Here is a 20,249-nt window from a genome sequence, read left to right on the forward strand (position 1 = left end):
CTCCTGAGACAAGTGTAGGCCCCCCACATCTGCATGGGCTCCCCCCTGACTGTATACTGGGTGAGAATAGAGGGTGAAGATAGGCAGTGACCTGAGTGAGGGCATAGGCTGTGCCACTCGGCTGCCCATTGCCTATTCAAATGGGCAGATTTATCAGGTCATCCCGGCTGTCCTGTTCATCAAACACTGATCTCATGTAGGACCTACAGTTCAAATACACCATCTCATTCTTCACACAATTGGTACAGCTTCACCCATGGCCACCAAGGATGAATACATCGAGTGGCAGCCATTGTTACCATAGCACCTTTGGTAATTGAACTCTAGGTCCTACTCCAGTGTTGTTAACTGAAGGACAGAGCCAGTGATAAGGGAATAATGAGTGTAACATGCTCATTGGTGCAACTCAAGAATCAGGATGCCATGGTGTTCAGTGTAATGGTGACCTTGTTTTTCTCAAGGATCTATATATTAGGATCCTTGGCATTGATGCCATTTCCTGTATCTAGTAGTACACCACAAAGGAAGTCTTCAATTGATGAAACTGCCTATCGTCTCCTTCCATCATGCTACTCCTCACTGGGGAGTACAGTACACAATTTGTCTACCATTTAGGCTTAAGATAAGCAGCTACAGATTTTCCACTAAAGATTGAATACACCATGTGATGGCACTACAAGAATGAAGCTTCAGATGAGGGACCAATATAAGTTATCAGCACAAGGAAAATTGAACAATTGCTATTTGTGGCTTTAGTTAGAAGATCCTCCATTCAGTATCAGTCAAGAACACAAGTTAGAAAGCATTGTTCCAAGTTTAAAAGAATGGCTTTTTATTCAATAAACATTTTCAAACATTTCCATTTGAGCCTTAAAACTGTTTACTTGGCAAGTTAAACACCCACCTATTATATAGACATCTGTAGTAAGAATTTTTATCATATGTATAATAAAATTTGTCCAAAGTTAAGAAAGCATGTAAATATGTAGTTGAGATTAATGATGAAACATTTTAAATCCATCTCCCTTAGTATGTCAGAACACTAGACTACTCAGAATCACCTATATTGCCAGAAAGTTAACTTAACAATAAGACAGACAGACAGAGGAGAGGAGAGGATAAGGAGAGATCAGCGCTTGGTATTCACCCAATGATACCGATCAACATAGGGAACGGTGAACATATTCGAAACTCTGTACATTTTGTAGATTTTCTGGGGAGCGTAGTAGCCATTACAATCTTCTACATATGATTTCCTGGGAACAAATCTAGGCCAGCCAGCTGCAGGATATGTGTAGTAGTTGTACTGCAAAGAAAAAAAAGGAAACTTAATTAAAATTACAGCAAGCTCTAGTCTAGTCCATAGTAATTTAAAAATGCCATCTAAAGTTTTGAACCCCAGTGAATGAGTTGCTCTATAACAGAAACCTTGGGATTCCACTGCCCAAGGAAGCATTTTCTTAAAAAGTCCTTCTCCATTAGGATTTACAGCACAGCTTACACCCAATTGTTGGTTTCATTTCAATTGCTCAAACTCTTAAATTTCCCCCTCCTCATTTACTTTATAGAGACTTTGTTATTTGGGATTCCATAAAAACAACTTCAGGGAGCTCCACCTTTTATCTCCATTTCACTCAGCACTCAAGCATACGTCAGGAGTTTGATTTAATTTCTCCATTGCTTGGTAACAATGCTCAGTGTACCATTCCTCCCCATACTATTCTGCATTTTGAGTACTTAAGATCCCTTCCAGTTTCAAATTTAGTAACTGTCACCATCATATTTAACCATTTACTGTAGACATGTAGAATACCTAGTCTCATCTCCAATAGCTTGCAATGCTGTCTACCCCTTACATTCCTAGGCACTGGTCAAAAGTGGTTTTAATCATGGTGGTGTAGTGATTAGTGCAACATTATTATAGTTCAGGGTGTTCCAGGGTACAGGGTTCAAATTCTAGCTTCCTGTATGGAGATTCTGTACATCCTCCCCGTGGAATGCATGGGTTTTCTCCAGGTGCTCTGATTTGCTCTCACAGTCAGACACACCGGTTGATAAATTGGTTATTGTAACTTAACCCATGATTTGGTTAGGGTTAAACAGGATTGTGGGACAGCATGGCTTGGAGAGCCGGAAGGACCTATTCCAAATAAACCTATTTATCCACTTTGCACCTTCAACTCCATAATAAATTAACAATGATTCTTAGTCTTGAGAAGCCAAGCATTTCAGTTACAGGCAAACTTCATTTTTACACTATTCCCACATAGCCAGTTGCTTCTGGTAGTTTCAATCAGTAATCTCTGGGTTCAGATTGAGTAAATAGCCTTTTCCCAGAAACTAAGCAAAAGTATGTCAAGTAACACATTCAGTTCGATACTAGCAGAATTACCACCCAATGGGGAGGCAATCATGGGTGCTCACTTGGCATCACTAGCACTGCTGTAAATGGCAATTTGGTACATTGTGTTGTCATTAGGTGCAGAGCAACTGGGAAGTGCAGCTAGCAAGCTCAGTACATTTTGGTCCTTTCTCATGAAGATTTGTAAACCAGGGCAAGTTCTTGTTTCAGGTGACTAACTTAAATTACTTGCACACACAAGCTTCCAAATCATTTGCTGAAGATCAGCAAGAAATGTAGGTCACTAAGGCAACCAAACACCAGACGTTTTAAAAAAAGCTCATGCTTATTGGCATCTGTTAAGTGACAAGTAAATGATTTTAACTCATTAAATTCTAAGCCTATAATGACAATATTAGACATGTTCTGATGGTTGACTCATCTACTGTACCTGGTAGATGCTGTTTGGATTAATCACAGTGGGGATGGTCTGGGGTATTTCACCATGATATCTTACTCCGTTGTAGTCTTCCACCTGGTAAATACTGTTTGGGTTGCTCACAATTGGTATGGTCATATCTCCAACTTCACTGAAGCCTTCTGCTTCCCCATAGGCGTTGCTCATAGTACAGAATGCATTCTGCTCCTCATTGTAGCCATCCTCATCTGAGTATTTCTCTAGTACATCCTCAGAGGTAACACGCTCCGTAGCATGGCTGATGTACTTGGAGATTTTCACATCTGTGCTCTTTTCCTCCAGTTTTGTTACAATGAATGGCTGGTTCTTCTCTCCACACCTGGAGTACACAAGAGTTAGTGCGCGATCAACGCATTACCTACTCAACTGACTAATGTTCCCTCCAAGGTGTGCATGCCCACACATCTTTTGTTTCTAGCCCACAAAGGAATTAAAACTGCACAAAGTTGTCACCCGCTACCTCATTGGCACGTCAGTACATTTCATGATCATACACAATCACATTTCTATTTCTGGTTTCTGATGTAGCCAGTGTTGACAAAGCTCATGAGATCAGGAACATGCAGCTATGAGAAATATTTACATATGATATAGAAACTGGTGTGACCTGTGTGTATTGTTGCGATGCAAAAGATTGCTGGAGAATTTGCAAGTGGGAAGTAGTGAAACCCTATTTGGAAACGAGTTTTTAAAGCGCCATTTAGCAAATCACACATGGAAAGTGTGCAAAGGCTCCGGCAACAAAATCCTTCATTCTCCGCTACAGGTCTGCTACGTTTTGTGGAAGTACAGATCAACGAACAAACCAAGAGAAGTTCAAAGTTCTTATTGACAGTGTTTTGCTAGCTGTTAAAATGAATACATATATAAAATTCAGTGTGCGCATGTTGTCACTGGGCAAAAAATTGCACAGCACCAGATTTTTTTTGCACACTGGTCATTACAAATTAGAGGGAACATTGCAACTGACCCAGTTTTCTTGCAAGTGAGAGCCCATAAAGCCTTTATTTTTAAGCAATTGCATCAAATTGGCTTTTTGATGTGCTTTCGAAAACAGCTTCATTCCACTGGACTGCCAATAGACAGGATCTCAGAGTAAGTGTTAACTACCAGTGCTGCTTAGCTGCTCAATAAAATCTGCTGGAGAACTCAGGTCAAGCAGCATCAGTAGGTGGGGATAACTTAAGTGGATATTTAAAGCATAGGATAGTTTCCTGATTGGTCAGGGTGACAAAAGTTACAGAGAAGGCAGGAGAATGGGATTTAGGATAATAAATCAGCCATGATGGAATAGTAGAGCAGACTTGATGGGCCAAATGGCCTAATTCTGCTCCAATATCTTATGGCTGGGGGGGGGGGGGGTGGCTGGTGGGAAGAGGTGTGGGGATGAGGAAGCATGTGGTGTTTGAGCCAAAATTCTACATCAGGATTGTTTGGAGAAAGAAAATAGTATAATGAGTGGTGGCAAAATAGAGGCCAGCAGAAATTTCCATCAGCTAGGTAGTCTACAACTGAAAGGCAGAATTATTGGGGGTCCCTCCCCCCATTTCAGCTGATCCTCACACCTACACACCTCCCAAAAGCAGCAACTGAACAGGTGTCTTTCAAGGACTCATTACAACTTGTGTTCTCGGTATTTTTTTTTTGCAGTTTGTCTTTTGCACTTGGTTGTTTATCAGTCTGTATGTAGAGTTTATTGTAAATTCTATTTGATTTCTTTATTTTCCTGTAAATTCCTGCAAGAAATTGTATCTCCAGGTAGTATATGACATACCTACTTGGATAATAAATTTACTTTATTTTGAGACCATGGAGACATGTATTGCTAACTAGTGGCAAGTGATTAACCCAGGACAAATCAACAAACTTTTTATGCTACTCTGATTTCTAAAGATCCCACCTGCCCTTATACTGGTCTCTAGATTTTGGTCTACCCAGTTACTTCAGTGGGAAGATAATGTGCAGTTAATATTCTAAACAAGTGTGGGCAATATTAATGGACCCTGCTACCTTCTCTTCCACAAGTCTCCATATTCTGATCATTATGTGCCATGTTGTAGGATGTAGGCCATCATGGTTATTCTTGGCTAAGTTTTCTACAAAAGTGGTTTGCCATTGCCTTCTGGGCAGTGTCTTTATCAATACTCTTCAGGGATTGTCTGCCTGGTATCAGTGGTCGCTTAACCAAGACTTGTGATTTGGACCACCTGCTCACATGGCTTCACATGCCCCTGATTGGGGAAGGGGAGGTGCTACACCTTGCCCAAGGTTGACCTGCAGGCTAGTGGAGAGGAGGAGCATCTTACACCTCCTTTGGAGGAGATGCATCTCCATCCCAACACCCATTGTACATCAGCAAACCTATTTTCCTCATTAATACATTTGGCAAGCTGAGTAGGATTAAAGGTGGGAAGTTCTGGGTTCACCAATTAGCCAGGTAATTTAACATTAACCCTTACCTACACCACACTTCATATGGGTCCACCCAGATGGTGAGTTCTTGAGGCAGCTCCAGAGACGAATATTCAATATTGCTTTCTACACAGGCCTGAAAAAGGATAGGATCCCGAGGCTGATTCCTGTTCACCCTGATGCACCTTTGAAGGAAAATATTTATAAGACCATAAGATATAGGAGCAGAAGTAGGCCATTCAACTCATTGAGTCAGCTCCACCATTCAATCATGGGCTGATCCAATTCTTCCAGTCATTCCCACTCCCCTGCCTTCTCTCCATACCCTTTGATGCCCTGGCTAATCAAGGACCCATCTCTGCCTTAAATGCACCCAATGACTTAGCCTCCACAGCCGCTAGTTCCACAGATTTATCACTCTCTGACTAAAGTAATTTCTCCATATTTCTGTTCTAAACGGACATCCTTCAATCCTGAGGTCATACCCTCTTGCCCTAGACTCCCCTGCTATAGGAAATAACTTTGCCATATCTAATCTGTTCAGGTCCTTTAACAATTTGGAATGTTTCTATGAGATCCCCCCTCATTCTCCTGAACTCCAGGGAATACAGCCTAAGAGCTGCCAGATGTTCCTCATACAGTAACCATTTCATCAGGATGAAAAAACACAATAACATCACTTAATAAAGCCAAGGCAAGTTGAATCTGTAGAACAGTAAAACCACATCTCATGCCATTAATTTCTATTCCAGAGAAATAGATGATTTCCAGAAGAAAACTAATTGAAATACAATTTTCTCTCAACTGAAGTATATTTGAGAATAAAAATCAAATATGATTTTTACAATTGGCAACTCTAAATAGACATTTGGATTTTTGTTTTTATGTCCTTTTCTGAACTTAATGTTCTTTTCTGGGAGCCAGCAACTCCATCATTCTCACTATTTTGTTTTAAATGAAAGATTTAACATTCAGATGTTAGTTTTTGTGGGATTCAAACTGTCCTTGGAATCATGAGATTAGGATTATCAGTTCAGTTACAGTAATTAGTTACTATTTAATTCATTTAGAATCCATGGACATTCCAGTTTGAAATACAGTAACCACTAATATTGTTCAGATTCAGTGTTGACTCATTTTTATGTCACTGTAGTTTTTAAAAAAAAACATACAACCTTAGGAGCATAAAAAAATGCCAGAATATCTTTTCCCTGAAGCAGAAAACTGTCACTACTTAAAAGCCCCACAAGCAGGCTTTGAAGGCTATAGTCGAGAGTCAATGCTTAAGTTCAATATCAATGTAGATCTTGAACCCAATAATAGAATTTCAGACAGGTCTAATATGGTCTTCCTACCAAAAGCCTATTCACTGACTCAGTTATTACAAATCATATTTGAATTAATTCACCAAATGTTTCCAGCCAAAACAACAGCCCATTCCTACCTGTAGGCTTGTCCTTTGGGTGGATTTGTCCAGTACCAGTGATCTTTGTATTTTTCAAACAATATCTTGGTCAGTTTGTTCCCAAATTTCTCTATTTTCTGCTTGCTGAATTTCTCATTTTTCTTTACTAGTCGGGTGATGAAAACTACTGTGGCAGCAATTTCTTCTTTCATTGTTTCAATGGGTGGCACCTGGAAGGTTAGATTTCGACCTTTAAATGAGGACCTTCAACACAACACATTCATCCCAACCCAGTCTTCTCCAACCCAAGACTAGCTGAAAACATCACATTAAAAAGATCACTCAAATGTGATGGATGCTGGAAATCTGACAAATTACAGTCAGTAAACAGCAAGTCAGGCAGCATCTGTGGAAAGCAAAACGTAACGTTATGTCCGAGGCTTAGATCAGGACAAAGGATCATTGACCTGAAATGTTAATTGCTTTACTTTCCACACATTAAAAAAAAATCAAACATCAATTCAAGTCTGAGCTGCCATTTCAGCACATTCAAATACGCGAGGAATTGAAACATTGCTTAATCTGGCACATACGTGGCACAGTTTTACCTTCAAACACCTCAAGCAGTTGTAGTAATTAATTTTAAGGTTAACCACAAATTTTTTTTAAACCTCAGAAGTTCAGGACAAATATTTCAAAGCCAATTACTTCATTTATAATGAGAGGCTCTTACATAAACAGAGCTCAATCTCAAGCCCCTAGCTTCACAGTAATTCAGACAGTTAATATTCAAATGGCTGAATAATCCGTTGGAGGAATAACATTTAGAACCATGACATAGAATTCCAAATGATGCAAGGGAAAGAATGAAGGCTGCACCACACATTAAAGACTGGCCATTGAGCCCCAGAATATTGCAACATGGCTCCCAAAGCAGTCACATTGAAATTCTTGAATATCCTACCAAGCATAAAAAGTTCAACATTATTCCTCCAACACAAGCCTAAAGCTCACAGAACTTAAATATGCATCCAAGTCCATTTGCAATTCACATTGTAAACACAAACAACTGATAGCCAGTAACCTGGAGTCCCATAGGGAATGCAGAAACAGTCACAATTCCAGTTATTTGGATCTAAACTCAAGCATCTGATTAAAAAAAACCTGCATAATCCCATACAAAATTTGATCTATAGCTCACTGATCCAATCAACCTCAAGTCAGACAAATTCACTTTTCACACAGCTTTTGGGTGTTCTATTCTGGCCCAAACTACAGGGAGCTTTTTTTTGTCACGTGCCATAGATCATTAGTCTTTATGAAAATAGACATTCATCTTCCCCCTCCTACCGCTTAATGCACTAGTTCCGAATGAGTCCAGGTTAAAAAGTACTTTAGACTCTCTGCTGCAGAGTGAGCTCTGATCGCCACCTACTGACCAGCAGACCACAGAATGCACAAAAAAAACCTTACATTCGATCAGTGATTTCAATGCCATCAGCTGGAACACATTGCTCATCCTTAAAGATTTTTCTTTAAAAATTAGCTTTATTTGTCACATGTGATACAAAACTGCTGTCTAGCATTACTCCAGTACTACTGTAGTCACAAGTACAAGTCATAAGTAGTCAGAGTAGAAGGTGCAAAAAAAAATCTGCAGATTTCAGTGGCACAGTGCCTCTGCAGCCGAGACCACAATCTCAGGTGTAGTTTGCATATGCCTCTTGAGGTGACATCACATTTGTCCAGTTTCTTCACACATCCCAAAGACAAGCAGGTTGGTAGGTTCATCATTCCTAATGTAGGATGAGTGATAGAATCTGGGAGAGCATGGGAATGTGGAATTAAGGTAGGATTAGTACTGGTGGTCAACACAGATTCAGTGAGTAGTAGTGAATATTTCTATATATTTTTTTCCAAGGTTAATCTATGTTAGAAACATGAACTAAAAAGAAAATGTGCTGGAAATAATTGGCTATTGAGGCAGCATCTGTGGAGAGTGAAATAGCCATAAGCCTTTCATCAGAACTAATATCAATTCCATTCTCATTCCCTATCTCACCATCCTATCCCAGGAATGGGACATTATATCATTTCACCCACACCATCTCCAATTCAAAACCCAACTAAAACCCTCTTGACATCAGCCTGGCAAAGCCCATTTGAAACTATGATCACTACTTGCTTTTCATCCCACCATTAGCCAAACCATCAAGGAGGCAGGAAAAAAGAAAGTAACAGGACTAGCAATTACTTTAAATAAAACAAACTAGTTTCTATTCACACATCAATTAAACAGGAATTAACAAGCCTGAGGTCTAAAATCACCAGGCTCCCAACATATTAAAGGCTACATTCTGTTTTTTTTTTTGTGGGATGCTTCAGACCAACCCACCTACCAGCAATACACTCAGACCTCCATTACCAAGCCCCTTGGTGGGTTGGAGCCTTTATGGGAAAAGGAAGCATCATGGGAAAGGTCAAAGAAAACCCCATTCATCAGTTCATGCAACTGTGCTTTTTTTGGCATTGAAAGACACCAATAGTTTTTTTGTCACTTCTCTCTAATTTCTGTGACAAGTTTCAACTTTGTATTGCCTTGGTCTAATGCAATGGATTCTGGTTAATTGGGAGACATCAAGACCTGTACCTTTTGGCCCAGTTAAGTGGCTGCCCCAATTAGCCAAAATTTCATGGAAATAGTTCAAAATGCATAAAAAACTACCATTTAATTGAGTAACAAATTTAGTATTTAAACAAATTAGAACACTAGCAATACTATAACAGTACTATAAAATGGAGGAAATCATCCAATGTATGCTGCTGTGACTGCAAATGAACAAAATCAGCACAGACTCCTAGTGCAAATAATGGACTGTTTTCATGCAATGGTTTTGACAACTGCACCCTCCAAATCTTCATTTTCATTGTAACATTCAAGATAATTTTTGAAATTCTTCGTAGTTCCAAAATAATTGACTAAGATGGAGTAGTAGATGTTGTCTATTTAGACTTTAGTAAGGTATTTGACAAGAATCTTACAAGGCAGGCTAGTCCAGGAGATAAAAGTACATGAAATGCAACAGAACTGGGTAATTAGATCCAAGATTGGCTTGGTGATAAAGAGGCTGATGAGGTGGTGGAAGGATACTTCACTGATTGGAAGTCTGTTACCAATGGATACTGCAGAGCTTGATTATGGGACCCTTATTTGTGATATATGTTAATGATGGGTATGTGAATATAGAAAGTATAATTAGTAAATTTGTAGATTCAAGACTATTTCATGTCATTTTCTGTACACAAGTATAAAGGAGAACAAAATTATTGTTACTCCAGATCTGATGCAGCTCAAAAAAACACAGTAAGATAAAGAATGCAATAATAATGAAAAAACACAGTAAATATGAATACATAAGACGGCACATATACATAGATTGTGTGTCCATAAAGTGACGCTAAGCTGTGCATCAGGTGGCTAATGACAAATAATCACGTAGTGGTGGAGTGGAGACACAAAAGCTGATGGTGTTGTGGATAGCAAGGAGGTTCGTCCAAGGTGAAGCATTGTCGTGTAGAATTTAACAGCAACAAGAGCAAGATAATGCATTTTGGGAAGTCATATTGGGGGAGGGGTATATATAGGAATTAATAGGATGCCAAGGAATGTTGCTGAAGAGAGGGATCTGGGTGTTTAACTTCATAGTTTGCTGAATGTGGTAGCACTGGAAGAAAGGGTGGTGAAGCTGGTGCATGGTATACTTGCTTCATAGGTCAGGGCATAGGATATAAAACAGGAATTTTAGAAAACACTGGTTAGACCACACCTGGAGTATTCTTGAAGTTCTGGTCATCAGACTATCAAAATGTTGTGGATGCACTGGAGAGAGTGCAGAGGAGATTCACCAGCATGTTGCCTGAACTGGAGGATTTTAGTCATGGAGACAGTTTGGATAGGCTGGGCTTGATTTCCATGAAGTGAAGAAGAAGGTGGGGTAACATAAAAATATACATAAAATTTTAAGAGGTTTAGATAAGGTCAACATAATCTTTTTCCATGGTAGAAGTATCAATAAAAGGGCACAGGATTAAGGGGAGTGAGGAAAGTCATGAAATATATAAATGTGTTGATTAGGGACTAGACAATGATTGCAGAGGTAGGGCATTTGACAAGAGGTCAGAGAACTGTGAATGGCATGAGAAGTCATGATAATAAACTCCATTTGAAAACTGAGAAATAACATGGCTGTGGTCATTGGTTGGTGGACCAGAAAGTAAAAAAGAAACACAACACTTTACAGTACCTGCAACCAGGTTCAACTCCCGCTGCTGCCTGTAAGGAATTTGTACGTTCTCCCTGTGACCGCGTGGGTTTCCTCTGGGTGCTACCGTTTCCTCCCACAGTCCAAAGACATACTGGTTGGTTGGTAATTGTAAATTGTCCCATAATTAGGGAGGATTAAATCAGGGGGTTGCTGGGTGGTGTGGCTCAAAGGGCTGGAAGGGACTATTCTGCACTGTCTCGCAATAATAAAGCAAGCATACTGACTGTTCCAGGTTAAAATGACTGTGCTGCAGTAATGTGATACTGTCACAAGAGGGGGAAGCTTTGGATTTTCCTCCCGTGTTCCTTTCCCTCACCTGCCTATGCTCCCATGGTCTCTCTCCCTTTTCAATCCCTACCTTTCCCACATCTGACTCCATCTGCTAATCATTTCACCTCTCCTCACCAACCCACCCCCCACTGCTATTTATTTCTACCCATCTCATCCCAGCTTCTACCGAACCTAGCGAATATTGAAAGGCCCAGATAGAGTGGGCATGCTGCGGATGTTTCCAATAGTGAGAGAGTCTAGGGCCAGAGGGTTCAGCCTCAGAATACAAGGCCATCCCTTTATTACAGAGATAAGAAAGAGTTTCTTTAGCCACATGGTGGTGATCTGTAGAATTCATTGCCGCAGATAGCTATGGAGGCCAAGTCATTGGGTATATTTAAAATGGAATTTGATAGGTTTTTGATTAGTCAGGGCATCAAAGGCTACGGGGAGAAGGCAGGAGAATGGAGTTAAGAGAGAAAATAAATTCATTATGATCGAAATGGTGGAGCAGTTTCAATGGGTCAAACAGCTTAATTCTGCTCCTATGTCTTATGATCTTATGGTCTTCTGTCCCACCAATCCCAACACCTTTTAAGATCTTAGTCCTGGTGAAGGGTGTCGACATGGAACATGAACCATCCCTTTACCTTCACAGATATTATCTGACACTCCCGCTACCCCCCTCCCCCGCACCTGCATTCCAACAGTTTACTTTTTGCTCCAGGTTCCAGCCTCTACAGTCTAGTTCGTCCAGTACCTGACACAGCCAGCCAAGGCACAATGTTCTCCATCCAGAGTCTCACATATGTCCAGGCAGTGCACAGTTTCCGTGTATCTCTCCAACCACAACCCACCCACTGCATTTACTTCATGTGGTGCAAGTACATGCATGTAATATGGTTTTAAGCATTTCTTTATATCTTCGGTGATAGCTAGCCCAGCCTGGGGACATGCAGCATTTTCCAAAGTTGACCTAACTAGAATCTTATACTCCGTCTGGGTAGCCTCCAACCTGATGGCATGAACATTGATTTCTCTAACTTCCATTAATGCCCCTCCTCCCCTTCTTACCCCATCCCTTATTTATTTATTTATTTATTTATTTATTTATTATTTATTATTTTCCCCTTTTTTTCCTTTCTCTGTCCCTCTCACAATCTCTCCTTGCCTGCTCTCCATCTTCCTCTGGTGCTCCCCTCCCCCTTTCTTTCTCCCTAGGCCTCCCATCCCATGATCCTCTCCCTTCTCTAGCCTTGTATCCCTTTTGCCAATCAACTTTCCAGCTCTTAGCTTCATCCTTTGCCCTCCGGTCTTCTCCTATCATTTTGGATCTCCCCTCCCCCTTCCACTTTCAAATCTCTTACTATCTCTCCTTCCAGTTAGTCCTGACGAGGGGTCTTGGCCCGAAACGTCGACTGTACTTCTTCCTATAGATGTTGCCTGGCCTGCTGCGTTCCATCAGCATTTTGTGTGTGTTGCTAACTAGAATCTGACCCGCAGTCTGGACCTGCTGGCATTGAATGAAGCAAAACTATAAAGTTGCTCTTTATAAATAAATAGGAGCATTGCCTTGTCACCTCTTGCACAATTTCCTCTGCACCTGTGCAATAGGACCTCATTCCATCTCCTGCAAGGCACCACAATTCTTCCATAATTATTTTCCTTCCCTAACTTTTTGACTTCAGATTCAGATTCATTTACTTATCACGGGTACATCGAAACATACAGTGAACTGAGTTGTTTGCTTTAACAGCCAATATAACCTAAAGATGTGCCGGGTACTGCCTGCTAGTATCACCATACATTCTGGCACCAACACAGCACATCCACCATGTTAGCATAACAACACAAGCAATAACAACAGCAACAAAACAAAGCAAACCCCTTTCCTCCCTCCTACCCATCCACCCACACACAGACAGATCTCTAATCCAAGGACAGGTTATCGCCAGACCACCAGTATCTGCTATGAACTAAGGGTTAACTAACAGAAGAGATTAGCCTACCAGCATGTCTTTACATTCATTGATTTTCACTGGGATAACTGTTTTGCTCAGGGTTTTGTTAAAACCATGATTCTGAATCATTCCACTAAATCTTGGTGTTCAATAAAAGTGCTGACAGTGACTGCAGAGCCAACTCATACTTCAGTGCAATTGCTTCTTTGTTGAGGAAAAATCTCTCTTCTATTTAATCTTTTATTCCAACAAGCAGATCAAAAAATTAGTACTTGGATCTTTGTTTCCTCAGTTTTTTTTACCTGCATTTGCCACAAATGATGGAGTACTTGTCTAGAGCAGCTAACAGCTCTTAAATGGCTATCACTCATGCATGTGTTTCAGGATAATCAACTGTAGAGGCAACATAATAGGTTGAACCTTTACAAATAATACTAAATTATTAAACTGCCTTCAAGAACAATCACTCTGGTTATGCTTATTCCCCTGTTTAGCTAAGAGGTATTGCTATTGAGAGAATTATTGAAAAACAGAATAAAACAAGACAATTCAAAATAGACAGAGATCACATGTGCTACCATCAGATCTCTAGGGCTCAGTCATTTATTCAGGATTACTGAACCGAACGATTATCATATTGAATCAAAAACCCTTCTATTAAAATGTTCCCAAAAATTGGATATGGTTCTTAGCTGATGAACACTACGTGATGGTATCAGACACAGTCACACAATGCATGGGTGAGATCAGCTCTGTACAAACTTGAGAATGGGTAACTTTTACCATGCCATTTCATATACTCAGTGGCCACTTTATTAGGTACGTGCTCTGCCTAATAAAGTGGCCACAGAATGTAGGTTCATGGTCTTCTGCTGCGGTAGCCCATCCACTTCCAGGTTCAACGTGTTGTGCATTCAGAGTTGCTCTTCTGAAGACCACTGTGGTAATGTATGGCTATTTGAGTTACTGTCACCTTCTTGTTATCTTAAACCAGTCTGGCCATTCTCCTCTGACCGCTCTCATTAACAAGGTGAAAACCCCAGGTGATCAGCAGTTTCTGAGATACTCAAACCACCCCGTCTGGCACCAACAATCATTCCATGGTCAAAGTCACTTAGATCACATTTTTCCCCCCAATCTGATGTTTGGTCTGAACAACAATTGAACCTCTTGACTATGTCTGCCTGCTTTTATGCCTTGAACTGCTGCCACATGATTGACTGATTAGATATTTGCAGTAACAAGCAGGTGTACAAGTGTACCTAATAAAGAGGCCACTGAGTGTATATACATGTTGCCATGAGTCACAATCTAAGCAGAGTCTTGTTCAAAGAATGCTACCACATATTCTTATCACAAAATAATAATGCATGTGTCTGCACCAGTAATACCTTATGCAGCAATCTCCGATTTCACTGGTGTAATTGAGAGTGGTTGCTAAAAAAAAATCCCTTTTACCTATGTAACAGACAATGGACTCACCCATTCTAACTATTTCTTTGCTGTTGATGAATAGCAAGAGAAGAATTGAAGAGGACTTTAAGTTCAAGAATGTCTTATTTCAAATGGACTGAGAATTAAATGGCAGGCAAACAGTACTGATACCCTCTCCCTCTTGCTCTCCCTCTCCCTCTCTCTCTCCCTTTACAGTTATTGTTTCATAGATTGCTAAGTATGCGCACAGGAAAAAGAATCTCAAGGTTGTATATGGTGACGTGTATGTACTCTGATAATAAATTTTACTTTGAACTTTGAACACTTGCAGCTGTCCCAGCACATCCCCTACGCAAATGGTACATTTCACTTTATGTTTTGAAGTTTCGATGTATATGTGATAAATAAAGCTAATTGTTAAAATCTTCACATCTTTCAAGTAAAGAGGCAACTAGGATTGCACATAATACTCCTAGTATGGTTTTACATAGATGCAGTATGATTTCCTTACTCTTGTGCCGTATACCTTTTTTACCACCCTATCTACTTGCATGGTCACTTTCAGGGACCTGTGGATTTGGACCCAAACATCCCTTTCCTCAAATGCGCTGCTCCAAAGAGTCCTATAGCAGGTCATTTTAACTCTTGGCCATTAGGCTCTATAACAAGTCAACCTGTAGACGGGAAATTGGTGGCCCCCTCCTGTCAGACTGTTTGAGGTAACTTACTTTTTATTCTTTCTTACTTCTCTTCTAGTACTTGTATATTTGTATATCTGTGCACTTGTAATGCTACTGTGACACTGTAATTTCCTTTGGGATCAATAAAGGTACTTTAGGTTCATCTGAGTGGACAAACTTTGTGGCACCTCATCAAACTGATGGCCAAAGTTTACATGTTCCTATTGCTAGAATGCAAGGAAACTACCACTGAGTAGCACATCCCTTGACTATTCTTCACACTGGAGGTTGTCAGATACCAACCTATAGTCATAATGTCATAGAGAAATGGAAGCAGGATCTTCAGCCCACCAACCTGTGAGAAGACTAATCATCCACTTAAACAAATCCTACACGAATACATTCCAATCGCCTCTCCCCAAATTCCCCAAAACCAAGGACCGAACGTCCGATCTGTTCTGTGTGCCCTGAGGTGCCTTCTGATTTCAGGAAGGCATTGCTGAACCTAAAGGCCATATTCATAAACTGTAGGCTCAGGCCTCAGGCTCAGGAAATTCATTAATATCCTGGCTTATTTGACAAGAATAATATCAGGGATTAATTTAATTTAACTTAATTTAACTTGGTATCAGGCTGGGCACAGACACCATAGGTAAAAGTGCCTGTTCCTGTGCTTACTATTCTGTCTACTATTACTGGAAAGGTATTTGCAGATAGATAGAGTTTGTGTTTAAGTTAGACTTTGGACTGCATGTATGTATATTGTTAAGACTTTCTCTGGCAGGTCTGAACAGGCCCAGTGGATTACCTTCAAACACAATCCCACAGAGGCTGATACTAACTACTGTAGAACAATCAAACTGTAACCAATGTGGGTTTCAAGTATATTCCAGTCTCACTGTTCCAACTAATCCCACAGGGTTTAGGACATAGAATGAAGATTTCTAGAGAATTGGCTTGTATAATCACTTGTCAGGAAAGACCCTGTTTTTATTTAAATAAAAAACGTATCTACCCATTCCTCAACCACATCAACCTGCCATTCACTCTATTCCTCAGCTCCCACCTTTCCCGACTATTCACCTTTTCTCTCAAATATATCTCTCCATATTTCCTCTGGATTCTTTCAACTCACAATATTCATTAACTTAGTTTCTCTCCTTAACTTCCAGTCCCATTTATTCAATTCTCACCTGGGTTGTCTGCAGTGTAAAGCGTTGTGTTAACCATTACACTATCTTGCAACCTGACAAAAAGTGCTGGACATCAACATTGAAGCCTGGGAAGAACTTGCAACCAACTGCTCCAAATGGAGAAGCTCCCTGAAACAACACCTTAAGTCAGCAGAAGACAAACTGACCCACGGAAAGGAACACTGCATCTCCAGCAGAGCTGAGACCACTTATAGATGCGAGCATTGCAACAGAGACTGCCACTCTCATATTGGTCTCCGCAGCTGCACCAACAACATAAGTAGCTAGGACACAATGTCCATGGTCGACCTCAACCAATGGAGGGCCACAATAGGTTATGGGGAAATGGTTTCTGCAATCTACCCTATGTATATTCCTCATAATTTTTCAAACCTCAGGTCTCATCTAAAACTTCCTCTACTCTGAGGAAAACTGAAATAATTGCTCCAGTTTCTCATCATTACTGAAGTGTATCATCCTCGTGAATCTCCTCTGTGCCATCCCTAGCACTATCACGTCCTTCCTATACTGTGGAGACCAAAGCTCTGAGAACTGACCAATGTTTCTTAAAGTTGGACCATATCTTCTCTGATCTTGCATCCATTGCTGTGTTAGCCTCATTAGCACTCCCAGAATGCATCACTTCCCATTTATCAGGATTGAACTCAATCTGCCTTGTCTCAGCCCAAATCACTAACATCATCCTGTAGCCAAAGCCAACTCACCACACTAAAAGTACGTGGCAGAAGGGGAATGAAAAGAAGAGTTCTTGGAAACAAGGTTTGGCCTGTGAGGCAAGATTGAGTCAACAATGTATGTGTCCCCTGGAGTTTGGAAGAATGGCAGATGGTCTCAATAAAACTCAATAAAAAAGGGTCTGATACAGTGAACGGAGAGATAATGATTTCCATGGAAGGAGGTTACAGCCTAAGACAAGGAGCTACAGTTTCAGAATAAGGACCAGGCTGTTTAGGCCTGAGCAATGAAGAAAATCCTTCTGTCCCAGGGTTGTAAGTTTTTGGAATTTCCTGCCATAGAGAACTAGAGTGCTGTATAATTAATTTAAAACATAAATGTACAGATTTCTGGACAATACTCGATCCAAGATGCGTGATGATAATACATGAAGTAGAAAAGTCCCGATCTTGAGCAATGATGGAATAGTTTCAAAGAGCTAGCTGGCCTATTCCTGCTCCCAATGCTTATGTTCTCATGTTCATATTGTAACAAAATAAAAATAGAAACTACAATGACATTGTGTGCCAATAATGATACTATCCATAAACATTAATACTATTCAAATCATACACTAACAATTTACGTCCAGCCTGTACAGCTCATGCTGTAAATAAACTCTATATCCATATGTTACAACCACACTGTATATCTGAAGTATACATTATTGTAGCCCTATTGCCATGATGACTCTATATTTTAACTGAAATTAATCTGATGTCAGTGCATGGGTTAAGTTGACTCCCATCAGTTTACTATGGCTTGAATTGGGGGTTTTCATAGATTCCTGTATGGGCAAGTCCAGACATGAGCAGGAGGGAACGGTTCCATTACTAAAGGGTTTCTCTGGTAACAAGTGGTCACACAGAAAATACAACTGAATAACTTAGGCCTAAATGGAATGTTTATTTTATACTCGGACTGCAATCCCTTTTTTTTTTTTGCTTTCCTACTTCCTCTTTTCCAAGCAATTGAGCAGGTTATAAGACCAGAATCCTGAACAGTGTTTAAAAGAGCACCAAAACACACTGCATTTTCTGAAGGTCACCAGCATATTATCCCATTTTTAAAGCATTTGTGCCAGGAGTTGGTCATCCTTTGTGTTTGAAAGTTCCAGACTCCCCCATCTAAGATTATACGAGATTTATTTCTCCCAAGGTAGAAGTGTCAAATACTAGAAGACGTGCATTTAAGGTGAGAAGGGGAAAGTTTAGGGGAGATGTGCTGAGTAATTTTTTTACACAGAATGTGGTGTGTGTTTGGGGATGGGCTGTCAGGGGTAATGGTGGAAGAAGATAAAACAATGGTTTAAAAGGCTTTTTAGATAAACAGACTGATATGTAGGAAATGGAGCGATATGGATCATGTGTTGCAGAAGAGATTTAGTTTAATTTAGCATGGTGTTCAGCACAGATATTGTGAGCTGAAGGGCCTGTACTGTTTTTTACAGTATTGTCCTTTGGAAAGAAGGCTCTTGTTTCTCTGAAAGAAAAATTGTTGACATCAGATTCCATGAATGTTGTTGAAAAAAAATTGTTTAACATGAAAACCATGTGTTTGTATAGCAATTTCGATCATCTCAGAACATTCAGAAGTATTTCACAGTCAAATAAGTCCTTTCTGAAGTTCAATCATTGTTGTAATTTGGAAATCTGGCAGTCAGTATGAATGTAAGCTTCCATAAATATTTATGAAAATAAAGACAAATTAAAACTAGATTTGGACAAGAAAGAAAATGGAAAATGAATATGCAGTAAATGTGCAAAAGTGTGATTCATTTGATGCACAGAACAGAGAAGTTTTGTTAAGTGGTCAGAGATTGGGGAGTGTCGATGTTGAAGGGAACGTAGGTGTACCTTTGTAAGCAGTTAGGCGAACAGATAGTAAATTAGCCTTTACAGCAAGACACTTTGAATGCCTGCAGTAAGGCAAAAGCCTTAGTAAGACTATAGACCTACAGTATTACACAAAAGTTTGATCTCCTTATCCAAGAACATCTTTATGGAAAGGTTGCATAGTTTAGGACTTCATTCACTGGAACACAGGCAAATGAGGGAAGACCTTATAAAGCTATACAAAATTATGATGGGTGAAGATAGAGTAAATGCTTGCAAGCTTTTTCCACTCAGGTTAGGTGAGAGACAAACTAGAGGTCATACAGTGAGTTTAGGGTGAAAGGTAAAACACTTAGGGGAAATCCAAGGGGAACTTCCTGACTCAGAAGATGATGTGAGTGTGAAACAAGTTGCCAGTACAAGTGACTGATGTGGGTTCAATTGTAACATTTAAGAGAAGTTTGGATGAGAGAGATATGGAGGGCTGTGTTCCAGGTGCAGGTAGAGGGGTCTAAGCAGAAGACCATGCTGGCATGGGCTGGCATGGGCTAGATGGGCTGAAGGGCCTGCCTTTTTTTATGTAGCGCTCTAAGAAAGGATGCCTTTGTGCCACAAGGACTGCTTCTATTGGTCAAAAGACACAAAATACTGAAGGAACTCAGCAAGTCAGGCAACATCTATGGAGGGGAGTAAACAGTGTGCTTCATTGATTATGGGTTTGCCCTATGAGTAGATTAAGACTATGTTTTCTATTGTCCAGAATAATGAAAAAAGAACTCATTAAACATAAAACTTTTTTGAAGGACTCAACAGGATAAATGTAATCAGAATAGAATAAGGCTATTTTAAAATAAGGGTAAGTTGTTTAAAACCGAGATGAGTGAAATCTTTAGAGCAGGGGTCCACAGCCCTCAGTTAATGGTAGGGGTCCATGGCATAATAAAGGTTTGGAACAACTGCTTCAGAGGAAGCTTGCTTGTAGTGATCATTCTGGTATCCAACTCAGGGTTTGCTGAATCTATTAGACCAGTGGTGATACTCTATTCTTGTTCAATAGCTTACTAGAGACCCTTGTCATTTTTGCAGCAAATTCTTTTAGTAACTGTCTTGATCACACGTCCAGGCGCCACCTTCTTACATCACAGACAGCAAAGTGACTGACAGGTGGATGCTCACAAAC

The 20,249-nt window shown here is 40.1% G+C and overlaps 1 protein-coding gene across 1 annotated transcript in view; it reads right to left on the reverse strand.

Moving 5' to 3' along the window:
* Window positions 1-860: 860 nt before the first annotated feature.
* LOC140716861 (maternal B9.10 protein-like) overlaps window positions 861-20,249 on the reverse strand; it is an 80,246-nt gene continuing 60,857 nt past the window's right edge. Inside the window, exons 2-5 of the mRNA XM_073029847.1 lie at window positions 6,676-6,866; window positions 5,279-5,416; window positions 2,793-3,138; window positions 861-1,306 (exon numbers count right to left, since the gene is read on the reverse strand). Coding sequence (XP_072885948.1) covers window positions 1,130-1,306; window positions 2,793-3,138; window positions 5,279-5,416; window positions 6,676-6,848 — 834 coding nt within the window. The 5' untranslated portion in view covers window positions 6,849-6,866 and the 3' untranslated portion in view covers window positions 861-1,129. The remainder of the gene's footprint in view (window positions 1,307-2,792; window positions 3,139-5,278; window positions 5,417-6,675; window positions 6,867-20,249) is intronic.

Source organism: Hemitrygon akajei, chromosome 26, assembly GCF_048418815.1.
Source record: "Hemitrygon akajei chromosome 26, sHemAka1.3, whole genome shotgun sequence".
NCBI classification, from domain to species: domain Eukaryota; kingdom Metazoa; phylum Chordata; class Chondrichthyes; order Myliobatiformes; family Dasyatidae; genus Hemitrygon; species Hemitrygon akajei.